This window comes from Salvia hispanica, chromosome 6 (genome assembly GCF_029641045.1).
Source record: "Salvia hispanica isolate PSC_SH4W2 chromosome 6, Shi_PSC_v1, whole genome shotgun sequence".
Classification (NCBI taxonomy): domain Eukaryota; kingdom Viridiplantae; phylum Streptophyta; class Magnoliopsida; order Lamiales; family Lamiaceae; genus Salvia; species Salvia hispanica.
The window spans coordinates 15,470,448-15,493,313 of record NC_142697.1 but is presented as its reverse complement, the minus strand read 5'-3'; the positions used below and the strand labels follow the sequence as shown (position 1 = coordinate 15,493,313).

Below are 22,866 nucleotides of genomic sequence, written 5' to 3'. Positions count from 1 at the left end.
AACATTCTGCTGAAATGCGATCTCAAGTTGGAAAAAAATCAAGCTAAGTTTTTAAAAATCTTATTGAAAATTTCACTTTGTTTACTGTTTTTTGTTTCCACACAAGCATATTATAATCTGGCTATGGAAAGTAAAACTCAGTCTAGAAAAGTACTACTGTTTATATCAGATAAAAAGAGGTAGCCACAGAAAAGATGCAGCTAATACATCAATAACCATAACACTGTCGCAAAGAAAAAACACAACAAACATAAACAAATCTGAATAAGAAAAACACACAGATGGTTTTATGGTTTTATCCCTCTTATAATACTACTACTAAATAATTAAGCCCTGTTCAGATGTAGTCGAAAGAGCCGCCATAAGAAGTCGGACATTTTATAGAGAAGCTGGTAATAAGACGCGAGGCACTAGGTGGATGGTGCAACGCATTCAATAAGCACGCGCCTTGAGGATATCCCAGCTCATCTCACTAGGATCAGTTACTTGCAACTCAACCTGAATCCCATCCAACTCTCTCTTGAACCTATCTTTGGAGCTTGCATACAACATCTTAGTCCTCACCTTTGCAACATCTGGTGACCTACAATACAATATTTGAAGAAAAAAACTCTCATTTTTCGTACAAAAGGAAAGCACTAACAAAAAGAAAAAGAAGAAAACAAACACATTTTTACCATGCAAAGAAGAAGATCTTGCTCTTGTGGCAGTTTTCATTTGTTGTGAAGTCATAGTCGAAGACAGCATAGCGACAGTCGTCATCAGGCAAGCTCTTGCAGAAATCCTCGTAGCTTTCGCCCTGCCCCCCGATCTTGTCTACCACCACTTGTTGGTGGCCATCATCAAGCTTGAAGGTCAGATATCTGTGGTTTCTTCTGGCTTTTAGCTCCAAGAATGTCAGTTTGCATTCGTCGTGCACTGCAACTCCGGAGGCTGAATTCGCCTGCAATGGAGATTGCAGGAAAGAAAACAAGGTGTGACAGTTTCATCTCTAGCATAAAATGTTCAAATCTTGACCAGCAAAATGGCACATCAGGCCTGTTCTTCATGTTCATTTCATGCATATGGATTTTCCATGTCTGAATTTTGCAACTTTTGGTGACACTTTTTTTATCAATCAAATGATCATGACATTGGAACATAATGATAGAATACAATCACAACTACAAAATGTGATAAGAACTTATTAATTTGATAGGTTACATGATATATCATGTCAAGATTCATGTTCTATTATGGCAAATAAGAATAGAAAGTGAAGATGAACATGAACAAATTCAAGACTTAGTTGCAAGATAGAAACATACCATGTTTTGTCTCTATCTAATGAGAGAAAGGGACTTCAAAATATGGAAAATGGAGATGGAAGTGATCCAATGGGAAAAGAGAGATGAATAGATAATGCAAACCGATCCTTGTTTTTTGGTAAAAGAAGTTGACGAAATATTCAAAAGGAGGGGAGATTTTTTAGGTGTGTTTTTAGGAAAATTAAAGGCACATATCACATTTGCCTTTTTTAGGATCATCATTTATCACATCCAACAATTTTATTTTATTACTACATTTTATTTTCTAACAGCCTCAAAATTCTTACTATCAAATATTTTTTTTTTTATTTAAAAAATATTGGATGATTTTTTAATAAAACAATTTAGCAATCGCACGTATGAGTTTATTTGTAATCAAGGACGAAACGTTAGTTTGATTTTTATGGGATTTTTTTATAAAGGTGCTAAAATAAATTACTAATTTCTCATGAATTAATCGCTTTTATCTAGCTTTTTCTATGAAGCATACTTTATTTGTTCTATTAAAATGAAATATTTTTTAAAATGTAAATTGTCCCCATTTTTACTTTTTCTCTCTTTTACTCTATTCTTTTTTAACTTAACTTACGTAACACACTAAATATAATCTTGTGCTGAAAAAATAAATGTTTCTTATTTAATACTCCCTCGTTCTACAGTAGTGGAGTCATTTCATTTTTTCTCTCATTTTGAAAAAATAATTATAAATAGTTAAAGTGGAGAAAGAGTAAAGTAATATAGAGAATATTGTATATAAGACTCTTCTCTATATTATTCTTTTTCTTACTTTATTCTTTTTATCATTTTTTAAAAATGAATGTAGAAAATGAAATCACTCTACTATTATGGAACAAAACGAGTAGGATAGGGAAAGTATATGCTTTTCGAAGTATATAAGAGATAACCAGATTTAATTCATCTTCGCTCCAACAAAATCTATATTGGTCACATAAAAATAAAGTAATTTCTTGACTTTCAGCTATACAGTTCTTATCTCAACACCCCCACACACACAATTAAGGTGTAATCACGTTTATGCTACTTTTTCACTATTCATCACAATTTTGCACAAAAAATACTCTCAGGTCATAAAGGACATTTTTAAACTTTCATATAGATACTAGATATAATAATTTCACTATATCTATCTTGAGTATTGGATATGATATTTTTCCTTATAGTTTAAAAGTCTGAATACCTAAAATGATATTATTTCACTTTTTCAATTGTCAAATCATCTTTTCTCTTTCTCTAAAACTTTAAAAGTAAAAAATTTAAATATAAATACTAATTTTTAAATATAGTATAAAGTAAAAAAATTAAAATTATGAATTTAATTATTTTTTTAATATTAAAAATTAAAAAAATTTAATTAGCCCTAAATTTTTAATTTATATGGCATAAGGGTTGAGGTGTGACATCATGGTAGTCCATGAAGGTGTAATTACGTTTATGGTACTTTTTCACTATTCATTAGTACAATTTTGCACCAAAAATGCCCTGACATGGAGAGTATTTTTAGACTTTCATATCTAAATAGTAGTACTCCTAGATATGATATTTTCTCTCTCTCTTTTGAGTATTGAATATGATATTTTCTTATAATTTGAGTACCTGAAATGATATTTTTTATTTCACTTTTTCAATTATTTTATGTCCGATCCTCTTTCTCTAAAACTTTAAAAGTAAAAAATTTAAATAAAAAATACTCCGTATTATAAAATTCTTAAATAATTTATTTATAAAAATTAAAATTATAAATATAATTTTATAACTTGTAGCTAAATTTAATTTTGATTGTGATTTAATTATTTTTAATATTAAAAATTAAAAAATTTGGATTAATTAACACTTACTATAAATAAATTCAAAATTTAGAATAAACAATCCGCACGTATTATATAATTTCAAAATCCAACATTTATCAAGTACATATTTCAAAACATTCTAAACCGTAGTGGACCCTCTCACCACTCTATATACTACACATTTATCTACATGCAAAAATGATGAGGAGGAGAAAGTTGTCAAAACGCGTCAGCCGCCGACCCTGATAACATGTGGAGTTCCTATGACTCACGTTAACCCAAAAGTTCACTTATATCTTATTCCTAAAAAAATTAGTGGTTTATATGAGCCACAACACAGTGTATATAAATCTTACCTTTAATTCCACAGCCTAAGCAATCAATTATATTCTTTAACCAATATATATATATATATATATATATATATATATATATATACATATAGGTATATAGGGATGTATTCAAATCCATTTCATATCTTTTGTCCTTTTTCCTTTTAATCCTAGACCCACGATTTTGTCATCTGACGGTTAGATTAATGCCACGTGTCATTTAATAATGCACATTTTCATTCTAATAATGCACAGCGGCTAATAATGCAACATTATAGACTAATAATGCACATTTTCATTCTAATAATGCACAACGGCTAATAATGCAACATTATAGACTAATAATGCATTGATCACAACCATCCAATTTAAGGATCCAAGGGCTGAGATTAAGAAGAAAATAGGATACTTAGGGTGCAAAGGAGCCTAACGCACCCCCTAGGTATATATATATATATATATATATATATATATAACATATGTTCAACAAAATAAAAGATGATTCCATATAGATAAGCATATGCCATTGTGTTCAGTTTATTATTTTGTGACAGATCAAGCCTGACATCTGCCCGGGATTCCATTGTATCTGACCCAAAGGTCTCATTGCTATTGTACATATATATATGACCTGAAGGTCCATTGCCATTGTATATATGACCCGTAGGTCTCTTTGTCATTGTATACATATATATATGACCCGAAGGTCCATTGCCATTGTATATATGACCCGTAGGTCCATTGCAATTGTATATGATCCGTAGGTCCATTGTCATTGATATCAGACCCAGGGCATAATTGTCACAGATCCTCTTTAATTCAGTGATTCAAATAATTCCAAACCATGTGCAAACATATCAATTACATCAATTACATATTTCTATCATATTTCATCCAATAATACCATTATAATTATATATCCATTGCACAAATTACATATTCATATCATCTTTCACAATCAATATCTAATAACACATAATTATATCATGTTCATATCATATAGTCCAAATATTCACTTTAAGTCAACACATAGCAATTAACCACGTAATGCATGAAAAATTAAAAGTGTAATTTATACACATCTGACAGATAATCTAGTTTGAACACTTAGTCCTTGCTTCACGATCTACGATTCTTGTTGCTTCCCTAATCCAAGAAATTCAGAGAAATTTATTTGGACTACTTTTTGCTCTCTCCTTACTGCTTTAGTCCACCATACTTGTGTTTTATACTTCGAATTGTAGAAATTGAAGACTTATTTCTCTTAGCCGCCTTATTTCTCTGCTACACAACTAATGGTGAAAAGTGGCCTACTAATAACACTACACGCATACACATATATGCTTGCATGCATAGGAAAATAGAGCACGTGGCATAATAATAGGAATCTCTAATTGATGATGATTAAAACATATAACCTATATTAAAAAAATATTATATACAAACTTTAATTCATTTCCATTTGAATACAAATATATATAGATACTATATATTTATCTAACATTTCCGTGCATAACTACACATATTGATATATTTTAATTAATTTATTTTGTATGTTTATTCTATTAGAAAAACTATTTGGTACAGTTACTATATAATATGATGCAAATTTTAGGTTAGGGATGTTACACATGATATTGTCTTGAGGACATTTTTATTATAAAATTGTACTAATGAATAGTGAAAAAGTACCATAAATATTATTACACCTTTTTTTTAGGACATTTTTGGTGCAAAATTATACTCCGTTCATTCCAACTAAATTGAATCATATTCTTCTTCGTAATTTCCAATTAATTTGAATTATTTCATTTTTTTAAAATCAAGCATTCAATCACTCTTAACCACTATCTATTTTAATTTTTTTTTATCTTTCTTACTTTATTCCTATCTCTCCTACTATTCAACCCAATTTTTTAATCTTCGAGTCCAAAATACTAACACTCCATAGTAAAGAACACTGAACCACGGAAATGACGAAGCGAAAGCAGCCCCAACTCGCCGCAGATTATTCAGACGACGACGTTTCTGGTACTTCACGCCAGCATGAACAACTTTATTTGTTGAATTTTGAGATAGCATGCACAAATCGATCGATTAGCTTAGTTTCATAAAATGCTAGGTTTTTTTTTTGATCGGTTTCTCTCAATATGCTTCTGTTTAATAACGTCAATGTTTCGTTATTGCTGATATTTTGTTTGTACGGATTGTCGCTTGTCTTCGTTTCCGCGAAGACTAGCAACTGATTTTATAGGTGTTGTATCGTTATATGTGATGAACTGTGCTCGATTTAGCAGTCGAAAAATTTCCAATCTATGTGTGTGAACGGTGTGTGAGATGCTAGATGTAATAGTATCTCTTGTTCATGTATTGTTTTCCGAATCGTCTTGTATATACTGATGATTGAATTTGATTTTGCAGAAGAACTTGGAAGTATAGAAAAATTGGGGAGTAATTATAAGTTACATCCAATTTATATGTCCACTATCCATGTAGATGGAGTATTCAATTTCAATAAGATTCCTCGTCGCCAGAGGTCAATTAGGGTATTCAGGAGGGAGAAGAAAACAGCCGTGCTAAATGCTGGTATGTTGCACAATCTGGCTTTCTTATAGGCTTCTTGCTTTGGATATTTGAAAAATATTGTAGGCTTAATGTTTGATTAGGGAAATTGGTTGGATGTGTTGCCAAGGCAAGCAGAAGATCTAGGGATGAGAGAAATAAATCGAAGGCAGAAATAGAGGAAAGTGATTGTGTCATTGTATACACATCTGTTTGTAATGGTAGAGTATCGAGGAGGCTGTGTGGCAGCACCACCAAGGGTCAGGAGACTGGAAAGTTAGGCTCTCAAATGTTTGAAATCTACATAGAGTATGATTGTCATATTTTTTGTATGATTGTTATATTTTTGTACGGAGTATATATTTATTATCTTTACCTGTTGCTTTGGATGATGTAGGAATATGTGGAGAAAGCTCTCAGAAGAGGAGAAGACTGAGTTTACTTATCTTGACTCTTTGTGGTTTTCCTTGCATGCTAAAGGACCTCACAAATCAAAAGTGTTGAGTTGGATCAAAAGAAAGGATATATTCTCGAAAAAATATGTATTTGTTCCGATTGTTCAGTGGTATGTATTGCGTTGTTGTGATGAAACCACTATAATTATGAATGTATTACCGTTCAGTTAAAGGCTATGCTGTTGCATATACTCATTTCACTGAGGCTCACTTACTGGCGTTGTATTGTGCAGGGGTCATTGGTTTCTTTTGATTTTCTGCCACTTTGGTGAAAATTCAGAGGCAAAATCTAAACGCCGCTGCATGCTGTTGCTAGATTCCCTGCAAAATGCACATTCGAAGCAGCTAGAATCTGGAATCAGAAAGTAAATTTTTCTTTTGGTCAAAGTGAAGTTCTTTTCTAGGATATGTAGTCATGCTTTTTTAATCTCCCTTTTCTCTACAGCTTCGTCTTTGACATATTTAAAACAGAAGAACGGCCGGAGAATAAGGAACTAATTAGGAAACTCCCGCTTTTAAGTCCTAAGGTCACATTACTCATCTACCACGTACCTAATATTCAATATTCAGTATGTAGACTCACTCGAATGAGTGCATGATTCCAGGTGCCCCAACAGAAAAACAGCGAGGAGTGTGGATTTTTTGTTCTCTACTACATATATAAATTCCTAAAGAGTGCCTATGATAATGTTAGCTTCTCGAAAGGCTGCACACACTTTGTAAGTATTCCTATTATTTCATCATCCTATCATTTTTTTTAAAGCAGCTCTTTGGATTCAAGGTCTCATGCAGGGTTACTTTCTAACCTGCGATGTATAGATGAAAGAGAACTGGTTTACTCACGAAGATGTGGAGTGCTTTACCAAATCACTAAACCCAATGATCTGTGATGTATAGATGAAAGAGCACTGGTTTACTCAGAAAGATGTGGAGTGCTTTACCAAATCACTGGACCCAATGACCGAATTTTCTGAATGATAGGATATCAGTATATTAGTTCTTTTCGTAAATGATGTATTGAAAATCAGTCAAATTTAGCAATAAGAAGGTATATGATGATTGTCTTTTTAATTTTGGCTAACTAATTTTAGGAGTAAGATTTGGATGACTGTTTCCATTTTCTATAATGATGTAGATTATTGTAAGACTATGAACAGAAATAGCCTTGTTTCTAGTATTATAGTATATATTATAAACATTGTAGTATCTAATCTTGTGCTACTTATCTTGACATCTTTACGAGTGATTTTTGACAACAAAGATGCAGATCTTACTATCCGTATCTTTGGAATTTGATTGTCTGCTTCTCTCTATTAGTTACTTGTCAATTTTATCTGCTACAACAGTAACTTTGAGCAAAGCTTAGCAGCAATGGTAGCAGAAATAGAGTAGTACTTTATATTCATTTTTTCATACTGTTTGAGAAAAGCTGTTTGATTTCATACTGTTATCATTTTCAATATGTTATACTGATATGTTTATCACTGTGAAAGTATTGGCCGTATCATATGCAAAAGGCGCGTTTGAAGATCCCCTGCTCTCTTTAAGCCGACGGTCAGTATATTCTCTTGAGTTAACACCGGGTTTTCTTGTTTGTTTACTTGTTTGTGGCCCTTTGATTTACTATGATATTTTTTATAAATGGAATGGGTACTTGAATGTGGTTACTTGTCTCTTTACCTGCAAAAAATGTGAGGTAAAGGAGACATGGTTTTGACGGATGAACCAATATGGTTTTCAGAATTGGCACACTATATGTTAACATTATATGCTTGCACTTTAAGTTATAAATGAATAATGCATGAATACTCTCTCTCCCTCTCTCTCTCTCTCTTATTTTGATCTGTAATCTTTTGTTTGGTTTAATTCAACAGACATCTTAAACTTTGTATTGTGCTCTGCTAGGCGAAAAGAAAAGAGCAAACGAATAAACTTACTTCAAATGTAATTTTACACTATACAGCGTTGTGGTGGTTATAACAAGTCAAAGTAATTAATATGTACTCCTAGTGGTTGTTTGGTTTATTAGACAAAATAATTATGAGATGTAATTTAGTATTGAGTTGTGAGATTATTTTAGTTAGAGAGGAGTGACAATGGTTAATTATCACATAATTATTCATCTATGATTCAGTTATGTGATTCAATCTTATATATCAAACGCACTACACATATATAATCATGGGTTACAATCGATTTTCTCTTACCCTTGCAAATCAGCAAATACAAACTGGAATTGAAAGAGAGGTGTACAACATTAAAATCTAGCCTTAATTTCTTCAATAAGCAAAGTGAGTCCTACATAAGAAGAACCTCCTTGTGCAACTGCAATTTTGGCCTTGTCCCTGAGCTCTCCTGCCCTTGTTCTCATTTCTGCACCTTCCTCCATCAACACCACCAAAGCTCTCTTGATAGCATCCTTCGCCACAAACACCCCAGCCTTCTCCTCCTCTCCCCACATAACACGAACTTTATTTCCCACACTCACTCCAATTCCAAGTATTTCCACCACCAATTTCTCATTTGCAAACTGATCCCCCACAAATGGCCATGTCGCAAGCGGCACCCCCGCCGTTATCCCTTCCAGCGTCGAGTTCCATCCACAGTGCGTCAAGAATCCCCCAACCGCAGGGTGTGATAGGATCACGAGCTGGGGCGCCCAACCACGAATCAGGAAGCCCCTGTCTCTAGTCCTCTGCGCGAATCCGCTCTCCACAAACAATCCCTCTAATGCAGGAGACGAAGCTCCTCCTAATCCCCAAATGAAAGGCCTATTCGTCTCTTCGAGAGCGAGTGCCAGCTCCATCATCTGCTCAGGCGTCGGGCGCGCTAACGAGCCCAGAGCCGCATAGATCACGGACCCCGGCTCGTGCAGATCGAGCCATTGCATGCAGTCGCGCACATCAACGGCCGAGATGTTCCCCCTCTTTGCCATGTCCGTGGTCTCCACATTGCACAAGGAAACAGGGCCGATGCACCACACTCTCCCGCCTTTCGCCTCGCTGTATTCCTTCACGCTCTCCGCCTCCAACTCCTCGAAGCTGTTCACTACTACGCCGTAGGAAGTCTTCTCCGCCGCCCTCACTTGTTCCCACACTTTCTTCATCACGGCTGATTTTGCATCTTCTGCGGCGTCGGGAGCCTCAGCGCGAACGACCTTTTTGTGATGCGAAGCGAGGAGGGATGTGCAGCTGGTGCCGTGGAAGACCATTCTGGGGATGTTGAACTGCTCGGCGAGCTGGGCCGTCCAGGGCAGGCCCATGTCGGAGATGAGGCAGCTCGGGGGCGGCTGCAGCTGCTCGAAGGCCCGCACGACGTCGTTCTGCATCATGTCGAATGCGATTAAGAACTTGTAGCTCGTGTCCAGCGATGGGAGAGAGTCCATATTCTCGCAGGCGTGGGGCAGTCCGGCTTGGGCGGCGGGGAAAGGGATTTGGATGAGATGGATTTGCAGAGCGGGTGAGATGGTGGAACTGATCCGGGCGGCGTTAGCTGGGGTGGTGATGATGGAGACGATGAGGCCGCGGTGGGCGAGGAGTTTGGCGATGTCGATGATGGGGTTCATGTGGCCGGGCGCTACCATTGGGAACAACACAACGTGGATTTCAGCGGCCATCTTGACTTTGTTGTATGGATGTATTCAATCTCAAGTCTTTGATCCTTTTAAACACTTGAAACTGATATTGGTCTCTAAAACTTTGCCCAAAATCAGGTATTACTATCAACTATCAGCTTTAAAATTGATCTAAAATATCACAAATTTTACATTTTATTAGTATTTCTCAAACTTATCCGAATAAGATATTTTCGGCAAAAACTTATTCTACATGGCCGGTGAAACACTTATAATATTTTACACCACTTTATTAAAATCGTGACAAGTAGGATAAAAAATTAAGTGGAAAGCCATATTTATTCATCTAAGTTAGTTGGATATGGTGATTGACCTATGAAAAATAACAAAAGAAATGTAAAGTTTGTGATATTTTTAACCAATTTTAAAATTTTATAACTGTAGGAACCAATATCCCTCATTAAGATTAATATTACTTAGAATTATGAAAAACATCAAACCATACATTGAGAATGCAACAAAAAGAAGTGATAGCACAAGTCCTCATTAGGCATCCAACCAGGTGATGTCGAGTTCACCCCAGTCTTGCACGGGCACCTTCAACGCTCTCCAGACAGCAGGAGACGCGCCAATAACGTTGTTGGAGCACGGAGGGAGATAGTCGCTGTCTGCATCACATCCCTTTGAGGAATCACACTCATCAACCACCATAGCCTCCACGCTCCGCCCATTACCACTTATGGTGATGTTGTCCAGGCACCTTCTCCCTCCACTGTACCATCCCGTAGGCAGAGATACAACCGGTGTGTCGTCTGAGTAGTACTTGTGCTCGCATTTTGACGGCTTGTATCCATCTCCACCTTTCTCAAAACCGGTGATGTAGAGATATGCCTTCGTGGCTGCAGACACTGGTGGAGAACATTTGTAAGTAGTGTAGTATTTCCCCTTTATGCAGCAGATGTCGTCCTCTTCGTTGCAGTAATCTGGAGGCGGCTTCTTGCCCTTCACTTTGCCACTCGGCTTGCAGGTTTGATGCCGAGCTTCTAACAAGTGAGGGGAGAATATTAGTGCAAGAAAAAGTGCTCCCAAGCTCCAGTTCCTCATCATCAAGGCACTAGTTTTAGTTGTGTTTATCAGAGTTTCTTGATATTGGATGTGAAATACATGAGTTTATTATATACAGTTTTATCACAAGGAAGAAGCCATTGTTGTTGTCAAAACTGAAATAAATTTGATATTTTTAGATGGTGATATTCTGTCTTTTGCATATAGGAAAAGGCCTTGATTGGATCTCCAGCTGCCACTAAAAACCAATGTTCAGACAAGTTTCTCCAAACTCCTGTTTACCTATCTTATCATTACAATAATGATACTCTTTTACTTAACAGTGATAAAATTAAGTACTACTACCATTAACGTTGGTTTCTTTATTTAATATCAAAAGAAAAGAATCTTTGTTGGTTCTTGGACGTTTGTCTTGTTTCAACAGTTTTATGGCAAGTTTTTTTAAAACCAAGCTTAAACTTTCATGAATTAGGTCAAATTATCAGTCTGTGGCGTGATGATGAAAATATTGATTTTCTACAGCAGCATATACTTTGACTGATAATGTAATTGTAAGCTATATGCAAATAGTAGTTCTGAACTCTAGAATGTAACAAATGATGACTCTAAGTATGTCACATTATGCACTGATGATCTGGTTGGAAGTTGAATGCCCTGAGCACTTTTTTGGAATTTTTACTTTAAAGTTGCTTATATAAACAGATCACATGGCCCCATTTCAGCATCAAACATACAGCAATCTAGTACAAGATGATGAACCTCAAGAAACTAGCCTTCTTTGCTTTGCTAATCGTCCTCGCTGCTCAGGCGTTGGAGGGCCGACTCCAATCGTGCAATCCGAGTGGCAAAATCAGAGGAAAGAAACCACCTCCGGGACAATGCAACCAGGAAAACGACTCCGACTGCTGTAAACAAGGGAAGCTCTACACCACTTACAAATGCTCTCCCCCCGTCTCTGGAAGCACGAAAGCAGTTCTCACCATCAACAGCTTCCAGAAGGGTGGAGACGGAGGCGGTCCATCAGAATGTGACAATCAGTACCACTCTGATGACACTCCAGTCGTCGCGCTGTCAACTGGATGGTACAGCGGAGGGAGCAGATGCCTCAAAAACGTAACTATAAGTGGCAATGGCCGGAGCGTGACAGCAATGGTGGTGGATGAGTGTGATTCCACAATGGGATGTGATGAGGTTCACGACTATCAGCCACCCTGTCCTAACAACATTGTTGACGCCTCAAAGGCTGTCTGGAAAGCCTTGGGGGTTCCCCAAGGAGACTGGGGTGGCTTGGATATCACCTGGTCGGATTCTTAATATTATCTGATAATTTTCTATAACTTGTGTAAAATGTGTAAAAGTATTGTGTAATGTACTTAGCAAATCATATTATGAATATTCTGTCAATCTCAGTTTTTACTACTACTAATTTTTGCATTGCATCCATGGTGAAAAGGGTATATCAAAATTCTTAAGAAGCACAATTGATTGAAATGCTATGGGATTAATCACTGTGATTCTAGTTCTTGTTCATTTTTATGAATCTTTTCCTACTGGTCCGAGCTTTGAGAAAATGGTTTCTCCATTTATATTTTTCCAATAAAAAAACTCAATATATTACAGTCTTTTTCACATCTTACAACTTACAAGATTCAAACATGTTAAAAAATCAACCTATTCCATTTAGCATCATTAGCTTGTTTATGCCACCAAGGAAAATCCTCGAACGCATCATTAGCTCAGTTTTTAGCAGACCATGTTTTAACCTTATCAAGCACTACAAATATGCATTTAGCACTGTTGGTCTTCTCTGTTCTGATCATGTCGACGCTGAAGCCAAAACCTGCAAACCAAGTGGCAGGAAGCAGCCTAAAGACTAATGCAACCAGGAGCACGGCTCTGATGGCTGTGAAAGTGGAAGTACCAGACCACCTACAAATTCTCACCTCTGGTCACTAGCCAGGCTAAAGCAGTCCTGACTACCAATGACGACGCTGGAGAGCCGTCAGCAAGTATCACTCAGACAACACCCCAATCGATTCATCATTCATGGCAGTGAGAAGAGTGTGGCTTCCATGGAAGTGGACGAGTGTGATTCAACTATCAGCCGCCATGCCCCAACAACATTGTTGATGCTTCTAAAGTTGTGTGGAAGCTCTGGAAGTGCCTGGGGTGAAACGGAAATAAAGTGGCCTGATAACCAGACCCAGAATTGAATTGCAGGTATAGACTGATGCATACCGCATAAAGGTTTGGCTGTTTTGGTCCAAAAAAATCTAACCATGTAGCCTCATAAGCTTATCAAGGTATATACATGCAATAAATATAGACTACTATTGGTACTATTTATAGAAAGTTACAAGACTTCATCACATTGGTTGATCTCAAAATACACTCCTAGTATACAAGGCAGTGAAAAAAGTAAGATTGTGGTAATAAAACTCGGATTTATCATTTAATGGATGGTTAGCTTCTGGATTCTACAAACAAAAATGAGCAAAATGGCTGAAACCTATAAAATCTTCTTAAAGTTTTACATTAAATTTTTGCTCCAGGTTAATGAAGAGATGATAGGAATCATAACTCCTCGTTCAAAGTTTTGGGGTCGAATAATAGGAGATAGGCCAATGCATGAGTCTTGACAACAGTGAAAAAAGGATCAACTGCGACGGTATTTCAGTTGAGCATGAGACTGTATCTCTGTCATCTTGTACACAAGATAGTCACATACCTTGAGTACTTTCTTGGCGTTTCTACAAAAAATAAAACTATATATACTTCTCAACTTCATCTCATTCTGCATCCAATATTTAGTGTTTCAATACTAATCTTAAAAGAAATATGAAGAACCTCAAGAAAGTAGCCATCTTTGCTTTGCTAATCATCCTTACTGCTCAGGCATTGGAGGGCCGTCTTCAATCTTGCAACCCGAGTGGCAAAATCAGAGGAAAGAAACCACCTCCGGGGCAATGCAACCAGGAAAACGACTCTGATTGCTGTAAACAAGGGAAGCTCTACACCACTTACAAATGTTCTCCCCCCGTCTCTGGAAGCACGAAAGCAGTTCTCACCATCAACAGCTTCCAGAAGGGTGGAGATGGAGGCGGTCCATCAGAATGTGACAATCAGTATCACTCTGATGACACTCCAGTCGTCGCGCTATCAACTGGTTGGTACAGCGGAGGGAGCAGATGCCTAAACAATGTGACTATAAGTGGCAATGGCCGGAGTGTGACAGCAATGGTGGTGGATGAGTGTGATTCCACCATGGGATGTGACGAAGTTCACGACTATCAGCCTCCGTGTCCTAACAACATCGTCGATGCCTCAAAGGCTGTCTGGAAAGCCTTGGGGGTTCCTCAAGGCGAATGGGGCGGCTTGGATATCACATGGTCTGATGCTTAGTAACATCATTTGATTCTTGATGATTTGTTAAAATTATGCAAGAATATGACTATCTCTATATATTAAACCATGTTAAGATCCCTACACAGTATATGTTATTCCTTGTTTTACTTCAGTCACAGTTTTATCATGGCATGGGTGATGAAATGTATGCTTCTGTTTTTTTCACAAACAAAAAAAATTCACCTTGGCATCATAAATCATAATAAACAGTATCCTCCAATCTCTATAAAATGTCTGCATTCATGAAAAATAGCTCAAATCATGAGGCTTACTAGTGAGAAAAATGAATCAGTCTCTCTTGTTCTTCCTCTTCATCGTCTTCTCTGCTCTCGTCGTGTCATTCATCCTGTAAATTGAGGACCAAACCCTCTAAATCAGGTGGCAAGATCAACCGGAAGAAGCTACCAAAAGACAAATGCCACAAGTCCAACGACTCTGAATGCTGCGGAGAAGGGAAATGATAGCAACACATACTTACTCTTTAATGTCACTTGGTCTGACTCTGATCCTCACACATATTTCTGTAATAAATGTGATATATGCATGAGTGTAGAAATGTATTAATGCACTCATCAAGATTCAGAAAAGGCTCCCAATTTGATAGTAAAAACCGAGTATACAAATGTTTCTTGAGCTGTACTCTCAAGATGAATTACAACTATTGTTGTTCATACAGCAGGTACAAGGAAAATCTTTTAATGGAGGGATGTACATTTTAGGACAGCCTATGTCATGTAAGAAAAACAAATGCATTGAGCCAAACTGCTCTTTTCATTCCGGCTTCAGTTAATGTCAACACAACGGTTTCATATACATCCATCATCTTGAATTCGCCCATGCGTGCATCTGGTTGAGATTCTGACTAACATTGGCTGGATTTATCGAGTTTCCAAGAGTGCTACGATGAGGGTCTCCAGAAGGTTCCAGATCTTCGGGCACCTTGTTTTTGGGCTTAGTGAAAGCAACCATGCTTCCAGCAATCACCTGGATCAGTTCATCACCAATGAAACAAAATGGAAAAGGAAAACAAAAGAGGAGAAAGATAGCATATCTTTAACTTATCAACTGCTTGTTGTTTGAATTCAACACGAGAGAGCATTTTAAGGGCACCTGAACAGGGCTTCCAGCAATGAGAAGTCCCTCGACTGGGCCGCCTATGAGACGACCATCAGGACCAGCAAACGTGACATTAAGACCACCAGTCGGACCGTGAGGACCATCAATGTCGTTGATGTAAGAGCCTGATAGATTTACCATATCAAAATGCCCCTACAGATGGATGAAAAGCACGGTTTCTTTCAGACAAAGAACCCATTCCTGGAATACAAGCTACAGAAAGAATGGCAAATCTATATGTATTATCAAGCCTTTAATGAAGATATCAGACATTCTTCCCCCATATAATTTCCTACGGCTCAGTTAACACCTCACCTCGTACGTGACACTTCCACTAGAATTTGAAATCTTGATATTTGCCGCAGAGATGGAACCAACGCCCGACAAGATAACTATGCCTCTTCGTCCCTGTAGAAGAGATATTACCTTTCTTTTGATATCCTGCAACAGAATAGCTATGAATCACCATTTTGTTTAAATTGAAAAGGCAAAGACATCTTACTAACCAGTAATGATAAAAAAAATTATTTTTCTCCAAATATAACACCTAGATGCAGTTGGAGTGTCTTGGCTGGATGATAAAGACAAGTGCAAAAGGCTATAATTTCTTGACATAAATTGCAAAGAATCATACTTACTTCTCCAACTGCAACGTTGATGATATGTGGAGTCATTGTTCCAGCTCCACTGAAAGCAGATCCACCTGAAAAAGGTAATTAGTTCTTCGAAAAATCAGCGAAATAGTAAATATTCCATTTAAATCTTGTGAACCGAATTGTTATCGTAAAATACAGAAACACTTAAAAGGTCGATATGATATCTAGAGGGTTTGTCAAACAACAGCATTACATTCATCAAGAAAAATTCTAGCCAGACTGACTTAACACACACTAGAAGAAGGCATCGATCTCCAGATAGTAGCGATCTCAAGTGATTCGATAGCCAAGTATCAGAAATATGTGGAGTCCAAAAGAATTTATATAAAAACCATACTAGCAAGTGCATAGTGCAACAAATACAAGGTACAGATTCATTCATGACAAAAAAAAAAAAAAAAAAAACCAATAGTTTGTAAGATTGAAATAAATTAGCTATATTGTTGGAAGTAATAAGTAATCCAGTGCAATACTCTAAAAAAGGATGGGAAAAACCGACCTAGAGGCGAGAGCTGCTGCTTACGTCCAACCCCCGGTGGTCTCCCTCTCCACTTTTGAGTTGCTCTTGCCATCGGTGTAGGATTAGAAATAGAGGGTGACAGTCCTAGTGAAACTGCACCATCATGGCCATACTTGCGTGGCCTTCCACGTTTCCTGCGTACGGGTTCACCTTGTTGCTGCATAGCATGTGGGCCTACACTAACCCCATGAGCAGACATTGCTGATGAAGTATCTAAAGGTAAAGACGAGACATTCATGCTGCCACCGGTGTTGGATTGGAAGTGCACGGCAGCATTGGACATTGGACTCAAGCTAGGTGAGCTCTGCAGCCCCGTGACAGACTCGGCCTGCATGTAATACGAACCCGAGCCTGCTAATGTCATAGCATCCCTTTGATCCATGCATTTACTTTGGGGCTTCTACTCCTAGTACAACTACAACAACACCAACCGTCAAAAAGTTTTAAGAATCATATCAAATCTAGATACCGAGCTCTCAATTTTACAACACTTTATCAAAACACAGAATTTCAGCAGATAATCACAAACACATCAATTAAAACCTTTGACAATCCTTAAAGATGGACAAAGAAGATGAAAAGGGCAGACAAGTTAACAAACAAACGTGCAAAACATCGAAAAAATCTACTTACATAAAGGACTTAAAAGATTCAAGAAATAACCCAGGCATAATCAATGAGCAGAGAAAATGAAAAGAACTTCATTCATAAGAGGAACTCATTACTACAAGGTCTTGAATCAAGAAAATGAAGGGGAAATAATTAAGAAAATTCACATCCTACCAAACCAAAAAAAAGAAAGTGAAATATGCTTATAGTTGAAGGCACACATACAAACTAAAACTGAAAACAATATATCCTCATATTCTTGTCAATTCACTAACTATGTTTAAGCAGAACCTCAAGAAACAGAAGCCCTTTTGCAGACAAAAACGTCATTGCTTTGCAAACATACTAAACATGTACAATGGTTTGGAAAGATTGAAACTTGAGGAATGAATGCAAAAGGAAGCCATGGTCTTGAAAAATGGAAAAGGGTTGGCAGAGATAAACAGTGAAAGTAAGAAGAAAATAAGCATGGATGAACTCACCATAACTTTGAAAGCGTTCTTATCTTAAGATATGCACTGCTTCTTTTTTTTCTGACTAAATGCCGGTTGAGAACACCAATAGATATTTTGCCGCAATACATATATGAATTCCATGTCAGATATAGCTATTTATTTTTTGTAAATATCTATTTGAAACCTATTTACATTTCACGAATCAAATCTTGTGTAATAATTTCCATGTGAAAATAATGATATCGATACAAATTTAGAGAATTATTTTCAACACTTCACGCCGACTTTCTATAATGTAAATTGTGTTTGTTTTTTTATTACTTCATCTTTGTATTGGTGTAATAAAAAATGAAACATAGTTGAGATTGTGAAGATGGTTGGAAAGAGGATTGGAGTAGAGAGAGAAACGGGACAAAAGAGAGTGCTTGGTCCATAATTCTCATCTTAATATCGTCATGCCAATGTGATTGTGAATGTGATTGTCACACTTCAATTCAATCACTAACACCTTTAAGCCCACTCGCTTGCGTGGGCCGTAGACTTTAATCGTCTTCCATTTCAAGATAGAGAGACTTTTGTATTCATATTTATTCGGCAATTTCGGCCTAATTTTGCAGCACAATTAAAATCATTGACGTTTTTAGACATTTTATAATTTAAACACAAAACTTTCAATTTTAACAACGGTTTAATTCATCAACCTTTTCAAAGTCGGACCTGCACACAAAATTATGCATCAAAATAGTAAAAATCTAAATAAAAAAAATCCAATTAATAAAATTAAATCAATAGTTTGCCTGATTTGCTTTATGTTCAACGCATTCTCAACAATATACACGCTCACCCTTACATATTGGGAAAATAGAAGGTGACAGGTGAGACGTTTGAAACGACCTCATCGGGGACCTGGGTTCGAGCGGGCCAGGGTCAGGTCCCATTTGATAACGCTCTCTCCACTCCCCCACACAACTACTCTTGTTTAGAGAAATGCAAGAATAATTAATGAATTATTGCACTAGAGTCCCAACTTGTTTAGTTAGATTCACAAATTATTGAACTCCTACTAAAATGGGCATGTGTGAAGCATTTGCAGGAAAGTAACAATAATTGCCATGAATGAGAGTGTCATCTTGCCTCTCTCACTCTCTATCACACACAAATTCTACCAGCACGAAACAACACCCCCTTTTAAGGCTAAACAAGTGCAGAAAATGAGATTAAGCTATAGCAGTTGAAATGAATAAATGCTTGATGAATCCAGGACATACTTTAGTTATAATATTTGTATCTTACTCGTTAGGCACCCACAAAGTAGAGGAAAATTAGGATTTTAAAAGTGCTATCCTATGAGGGGATGAGACGGTTCAACAAATACACATCTTAGGCTTCTCTATGCTAAGATTGAACGAGTGGCATTCAACCATAAACATGTTAACCATCAGAAATGGTGATAACAAGGCAGCATAGATTCCACTTCAGAGGGATTACAGCTACACCTAAGCATCATCTATATTGCTAAGAAATATAGTCCTAACATTAGCTACCCTGGGAAGAGACCATCAGCTCAGGTTAGGTTATCAGAACCATCGCACGAGCACAACCTCCTATCATCGCTCTCACAATTTCATAGACAGATGGTTAATTACAATAGGACACAGCAACAGGCAATAGTAATAGAACAACAACGTCAAGCATGTGAGACGGGGGATTTTCTTGACCTCAAGGAACTGCCGTAAGACATAAACATAAGGTCACACTATTCCTGCACTCTCAACCAGATTCGCACAGTCAACTACAAGTCATAATCCCTTTTGTAGAGTTCCCTCAACTATGGGACACCCAAGAATATCTACACAATGTTCCCACATAAGCGGGACAATCCAAAATTTAAGAACACAAAAAGCATCAATGATAGATGAAGGAAGTGTGCAAACATTCCAGATTACTAAGCTACAATCTATGAGATTCGACAAAATTTCCTTTTTTCTGTTGGAGTCAATTAATTCAATTCCCACGGTAACCTTACTTGTCGACCTCCATGGCTTGGGCAGCTTTAGCTTTGGCAAATGGTGTGATCCTCGTTTTCAAGTTTTTCTTTCCTACTTGAAATCCATTCCCACCCTTCTTCTTACTGCTGCTACCATCAACCTAAGCATTTTCATCAGGAAATAATCAGATATATGGCTAATCTAGCATGCTAAATCATGAAAAACAGAACTAATCTAGCTGAAATTATAGTAATATGCAGATAATCAAAATAGTCACATATTGTATTCGAAATTGACAATAATCGCTTTTGTATTGAAGAATAATTTCATACTTTCATCTTATTTTTCTTCGCATTTAGCTTCTTTTCTCTCTTTTCCTTGGCTTCTTTTTCTCCTGTTTCCAATTGATAATCAACAAAGAGAATTGATTTTAGCGGAATTACTAAATAAACAAGCAAAGTAGTTCAACGTAATATAAAGGCATTACTTTTAAGATCGAAATCATACAGCCTTTTTCTCCGACCTAAATCGTTCTTCTTCGACATTGCCCAGTGGGTACGATTACAAAACCTAGGATTTCAATTTCTCAATTTAGGACAGTTGAGGTACAGGCAGTACTTTATTTTTTTTTTTGTCTTAAGCCCTCAAAGTTCTTTTTATTGTACTTTTGTACTTTTTCTTTTTTGTCAAAAACTTCTCCTGACACATCATCAGGACAAGAAACCTCTCCTGTCACGTTATCAGGACAAGAAACTGGACAAATAATAGCCTAGCCATAAGCCAGCAAAATTATAAAAAAACAAATAAATTTACAATCACGCAAAATACGGAATTAAATTTACGACACAGATGCGAGAATTTTATTTAAATTAAAAAAAGTACAAAAAAAGGTTACAAAATTTAAAAAATTACATAAAAAAAAACTATCGTCGTGCAGTCTTCCGCGACCACCACTCTTTAATTAAATCCTTTTGGAGTCGAATATGAACATCCACTTGGCGAAGGTCGGTATATGCCTTGAGGCGGCCGGCTTCATCGTGAGGTACCCCCTTCGTACATTGGGGGTGGCCACGTCGTGGCTTGGACCGGCTTTATCGTCATTGGCCCAACTAGTCAGTTGCACGCCTTCATCTTCGACTATCATGTTGTGCATGATAATACAAGCGTACATTATATCAGCAATACAGTCGATATGCCACAAACGCGGACCCCTAATTGCCGCCCATCGGGACTGGAGCACACCAAATGCCCGCTCCACGTCCTTGCGGCCGACTCCTGCCGTTCCGCAAAGTAGGTCTTCATTTCATCAGCTGCGCATCTGATCGTCTTCACAAAGACGGACCACCTAGGGTATATCCCATCCGCCAAGTTGTAGCCCATATCATGCTGATTGCCGTTGGTGACAAAACTGATGGTCGGACTGAACCCTGGCACTGCTCATTGAAAATGGGAGATGAATTGAGGATGTTGCGGTCGTTGTTCGACCCGGCTACCCCAAAATACGCATGCTAAATCCACAGTCGGTAATCAACTACGACCTCGAGGATCATCGTGGGATTCTTTCTCATGTAGCCGGTCGTGTAGAACCCTTTCCAGGCGGCGGGACAGTTTTTCCACTCCCAATGCATACAATCTATGCTGCCCAACATCCTCGGGAACCCATGCTTCTCCCAGTGCATCTGCATCAAATCCTGGCAGTCTTCGGGGGTAGGGCTTCGAAGATACTGCTCACGTAATATTTCAATTACGCCCTGACAGAAATACTTCAAAAAATCTAGGGCAGCCGTCTTGCCGATGTGGAGGTACTCGTCCTACATGTCTACCGCGCCTCCATAGGCCAACTGTCTAATTGCCGCAGTGCACTTTTGTATAGCTGTGTGGTCGGGTCTGCCCGCCGCGTCGTACCTGAATCGGAAACACATGTATCGACGCTCTAAAGCGTCAACGATGCGCATAAACAGCTCCCTACTCATCCTAAAACGCCGCCTAAAAAGGTTGGCCCCAAACCGCGGCTCCGGAGCGAAGTAGTCTTCATATAGCCGTTGATGTGCAGCGACGTGATCCCGATCAACCACAGCTCGGCGGTGGACAATGGGTCGAGGTACCGCCGGCTGCTGCTGCTGCAAGGCCCTTTGTATCAGCCGATTTACCTCGCGGGACATATAGGTGTCGAACTCTTCGTTCAATCGTCGTTTGAACTCCTCACCATCCCCACCACTTCCACCATCATTACCACCACCACTACTCATTTCGCGATATTGATCTTGTACAGAAATTAAGAAAGAGAGAAACTCGTAAAAACAAGTGGTGCGAATGAAAATGACGTTAAAATCGCGTATATATAGAGTTTTGAATTTTATTTTATTTTATTTTTTTAAAAAGGGCTAGCCGACCAGGTCGCCACAATGGCGGCGAGGCGACCGGCTAGCGGTCGGGAATCGGCGTGAGCTCGCCGATTTCGTCCTTGCCGGTTACAATGGTCGGCTAGCCGGCCCGCTAGCCGCCATTGAAGATGCTCTAAGCCCTCAAAGTTCTTTTCAGTCTTCTGAAGCCTCCGAAGTCCTGAAAGTCATGGTAATTATGATCCATCAAATTCCAAACTTTCTTAGATCTCTAAATTTAAATCAAACTAATATAAAATGCTTCCTCGGTTGCATATAAATAGGCCATTTATAAATGGTACAAAATTTGATACGTAAATGATAAAATAAGTTAATTTTTATAAATATATATGAACGGAGTATTTCTTATAGGATGAACGGAAAAAAAAATTAAGTCTATTTATACAGAGATTTATATAATAAATCTTATGTTTAATATAAAAAAATTCAATATTGTCCAATTTTAAATTTTTAGACAAACAAGGTCTTGTACTAAATACGTTTTGTTTCATTAGGTCATTTTAAGAAAAATAATAAGATCCTTGTGCAAATATAATTTTATTTTATTAAATTATTTTACATTTTTTATTTCATTGTGTCTTTATAATAATGGACTTTAATTTAAAAGATTTA

General features: G+C 37.5%; 7 protein-coding genes and 1 pseudogene across 12 annotated transcripts; 3 read left to right on the top strand and 5 right to left on the bottom strand.

The window, feature by feature from the left end:
• Positions 1-143: 143 nt before the first annotated feature.
• LOC125207548 (actin-depolymerizing factor 10-like) lies at positions 144-1,442 on the bottom strand. The gene is made up of 3 exons (XM_048106939.2): positions 1,308-1,442; positions 678-943; positions 144-583 (listed from the first exon to the last, which is right to left on the bottom strand). The coding sequence occupies exons 1-3, from the start codon at positions 1,308-1,310 to the stop codon at positions 433-435; spliced, it is 420 nt and encodes a 139-aa protein (XP_047962896.1). The 5' UTR covers positions 1,311-1,442; the 3' UTR covers positions 144-432.
• Positions 1,443-5,329: 3,887 nt separating this feature from the next.
• LOC125207918 (putative ubiquitin-like-specific protease 2B) lies at positions 5,330-7,675 on the top strand. 5 transcript variants are annotated; one of them, XM_089061901.1, is made up of 8 exons: positions 5,330-5,478; positions 5,869-6,033; positions 6,114-6,285; positions 6,407-6,574; positions 6,698-6,829; positions 6,910-6,991; positions 7,070-7,183; positions 7,284-7,675. In XM_089061901.1, the coding sequence occupies exons 1-8, from the start codon at positions 5,421-5,423 to the stop codon at positions 7,359-7,361; spliced, it is 969 nt and encodes a 322-aa protein (XP_088918027.1). In that variant the 5' UTR covers positions 5,330-5,420; the 3' UTR covers positions 7,362-7,675. The 5 variants fall into 5 exon arrangements, with proteins under 5 accessions (XP_088918027.1, XP_047963391.1, XP_047963395.1 ...); XM_048107434.2 differs by having other exon boundaries at positions 6,114-6,318; XM_048107438.2 differs by having other exon boundaries at positions 6,114-6,318; positions 7,257-7,675.
• Positions 7,676-8,593: 918 nt separating this feature from the next.
• LOC125207917 (UDP-glycosyltransferase 73C6 pseudogene) lies at positions 8,594-10,137 on the bottom strand (annotated as a pseudogene).
• Positions 10,138-10,498: 361 nt separating this feature from the next.
• Positions 10,499-11,227, bottom strand: LOC125207921 (kiwellin-1-like). The gene has a single exon (XM_048107442.2). It carries the CDS (start codon positions 11,143-11,145, stop codon positions 10,585-10,587), a length of 561 nt encoding a protein of 186 aa, XP_047963399.1. The 5' UTR covers positions 11,146-11,227; the 3' UTR covers positions 10,499-10,584.
• On the top strand, positions 11,148-12,672 carry LOC148923273 (kiwellin-1-like). The gene has a single exon (XM_089060945.1). The coding sequence runs from the start codon at positions 11,854-11,856 to the stop codon at positions 12,415-12,417; it is 564 nt and encodes a 187-aa protein (XP_088917071.1). The 5' UTR covers positions 11,148-11,853; the 3' UTR covers positions 12,418-12,672.
• A 1,269-nt stretch (positions 12,673-13,941) lies between these two features.
• Positions 13,942-14,624, top strand: LOC125207922 (kiwellin-1-like). Its single transcript, XM_048107443.2, has one exon. It carries the CDS (start codon positions 13,942-13,944, stop codon positions 14,503-14,505), a length of 564 nt encoding a protein of 187 aa, XP_047963400.2. The 3' UTR covers positions 14,506-14,624.
• A 462-nt stretch (positions 14,625-15,086) lies between these two features.
• On the bottom strand, positions 15,087-18,178 carry LOC125207919 (AT-hook motif nuclear-localized protein 11-like). 2 transcript variants are annotated; one of them, XM_048107440.2, is made up of 6 exons: positions 17,892-18,178; positions 16,780-17,215; positions 16,263-16,327; positions 15,940-16,065; positions 15,619-15,777; positions 15,087-15,492 (listed from the first exon to the last, which is right to left on the bottom strand). In XM_048107440.2, the coding sequence occupies exons 2-6, from the start codon at positions 17,180-17,182 to the stop codon at positions 15,328-15,330; spliced, it is 918 nt and encodes a 305-aa protein (XP_047963397.1). In that variant the 5' UTR covers positions 17,183-17,215; positions 17,892-18,178; the 3' UTR covers positions 15,087-15,327. The 2 variants fall into 2 exon arrangements, with proteins under 2 accessions (XP_047963397.1, XP_047963398.1); XM_048107441.2 differs by lacking the exon at positions 17,892-18,178 and adding an exon at positions 17,701-17,872.
• A 1,426-nt stretch (positions 18,179-19,604) lies between these two features.
• LOC125207981 (uncharacterized) lies at positions 19,605-20,474 on the bottom strand. The gene is made up of 3 exons (XM_048107511.2): positions 20,340-20,474; positions 20,185-20,246; positions 19,605-20,012 (listed from the first exon to the last, which is right to left on the bottom strand). The coding sequence occupies exons 1-3, from the start codon at positions 20,395-20,397 to the stop codon at positions 19,887-19,889; spliced, it is 246 nt and encodes an 81-aa protein (XP_047963468.1). The 5' UTR covers positions 20,398-20,474; the 3' UTR covers positions 19,605-19,886.
• Between the last annotated feature and the right edge of the window lie 2,392 nt (positions 20,475-22,866).

What these genes read in the sequence shown, in the direction of transcription:
- LOC125207548 (XM_048106939.2), bottom strand. An exon ending in AAGATCTTCTTCTTTGCATG is followed by an intron (nt 584 to 677) that starts GTAAAAATGTGT and finishes ATTGTATTGTAG; the next exon opens with GTCACCAGATGTTGCAAAGG.
- LOC125207918 (XM_048107434.2), top strand. Translation starts at nt 5,421, where the DNA reads ATGACGAAGCGAAAGCAGCCCCAACTCGCCGCAGATTATTCAGACGAC. An exon ending in TTCAGACGACGACGTTTCTG is followed by an intron (nt 5,479 to 5,868) that starts GTACTTCACGCC and finishes TTGATTTTGCAG; the next exon opens with AAGAACTTGGAAGTATAGAA. An exon ending in AACAGCCGTGCTAAATGCTG is followed by an intron (nt 6,034 to 6,113) that starts GTATGTTGCACA and finishes ATGTTTGATTAG; the next exon opens with GGAAATTGGTTGGATGTGTT.
- LOC125207921 (XM_048107442.2), bottom strand. Translation starts at nt 11,145, where the DNA reads ATGATGAGGAACTGGAGCTTGGGAGCACTTTTTCTTGCACTAATATTC.
- LOC148923273 (XM_089060945.1), top strand. Translation starts at nt 11,854, where the DNA reads ATGATGAACCTCAAGAAACTAGCCTTCTTTGCTTTGCTAATCGTCCTC.
- LOC125207922 (XM_048107443.2), top strand. Translation starts at nt 13,942, where the DNA reads ATGAAGAACCTCAAGAAAGTAGCCATCTTTGCTTTGCTAATCATCCTT.
- LOC125207919 (XM_048107440.2), bottom strand. Translation starts at nt 17,182, where the DNA reads ATGGATCAAAGGGATGCTATGACATTAGCAGGCTCGGGTTCGTATTAC. An exon ending in GCAGCAGCTCTCGCCTCTAG is followed by an intron (nt 16,328 to 16,779) that starts GTCGGTTTTTCC and finishes TACCTTTTTCAG; the next exon opens with GTGGATCTGCTTTCAGTGGA. An exon ending in TCAACGTTGCAGTTGGAGAA is followed by an intron (nt 16,066 to 16,262) that starts GTAAGTATGATT and finishes ATTCTGTTGCAG; the next exon opens with GATATCAAAAGAAAGGTAAT.
- LOC125207981 (XM_048107511.2), bottom strand. Translation starts at nt 20,397, where the DNA reads ATGTCGAAGAAGAACGATTTAGGTCGGAGAAAAAGGCTGTATGATTTC. An exon ending in GTATGATTTCGATCTTAAAA is followed by an intron (nt 20,247 to 20,339) that starts GTAATGCCTTTA and finishes AATTGGAAACAG; the next exon opens with GAGAAAAAGAAGCCAAGGAA. An exon ending in CGAAGAAAAATAAGATGAAA is followed by an intron (nt 20,013 to 20,184) that starts GTATGAAATTAT and finishes GAAAATGCTTAG; the next exon opens with GTTGATGGTAGCAGCAGTAA.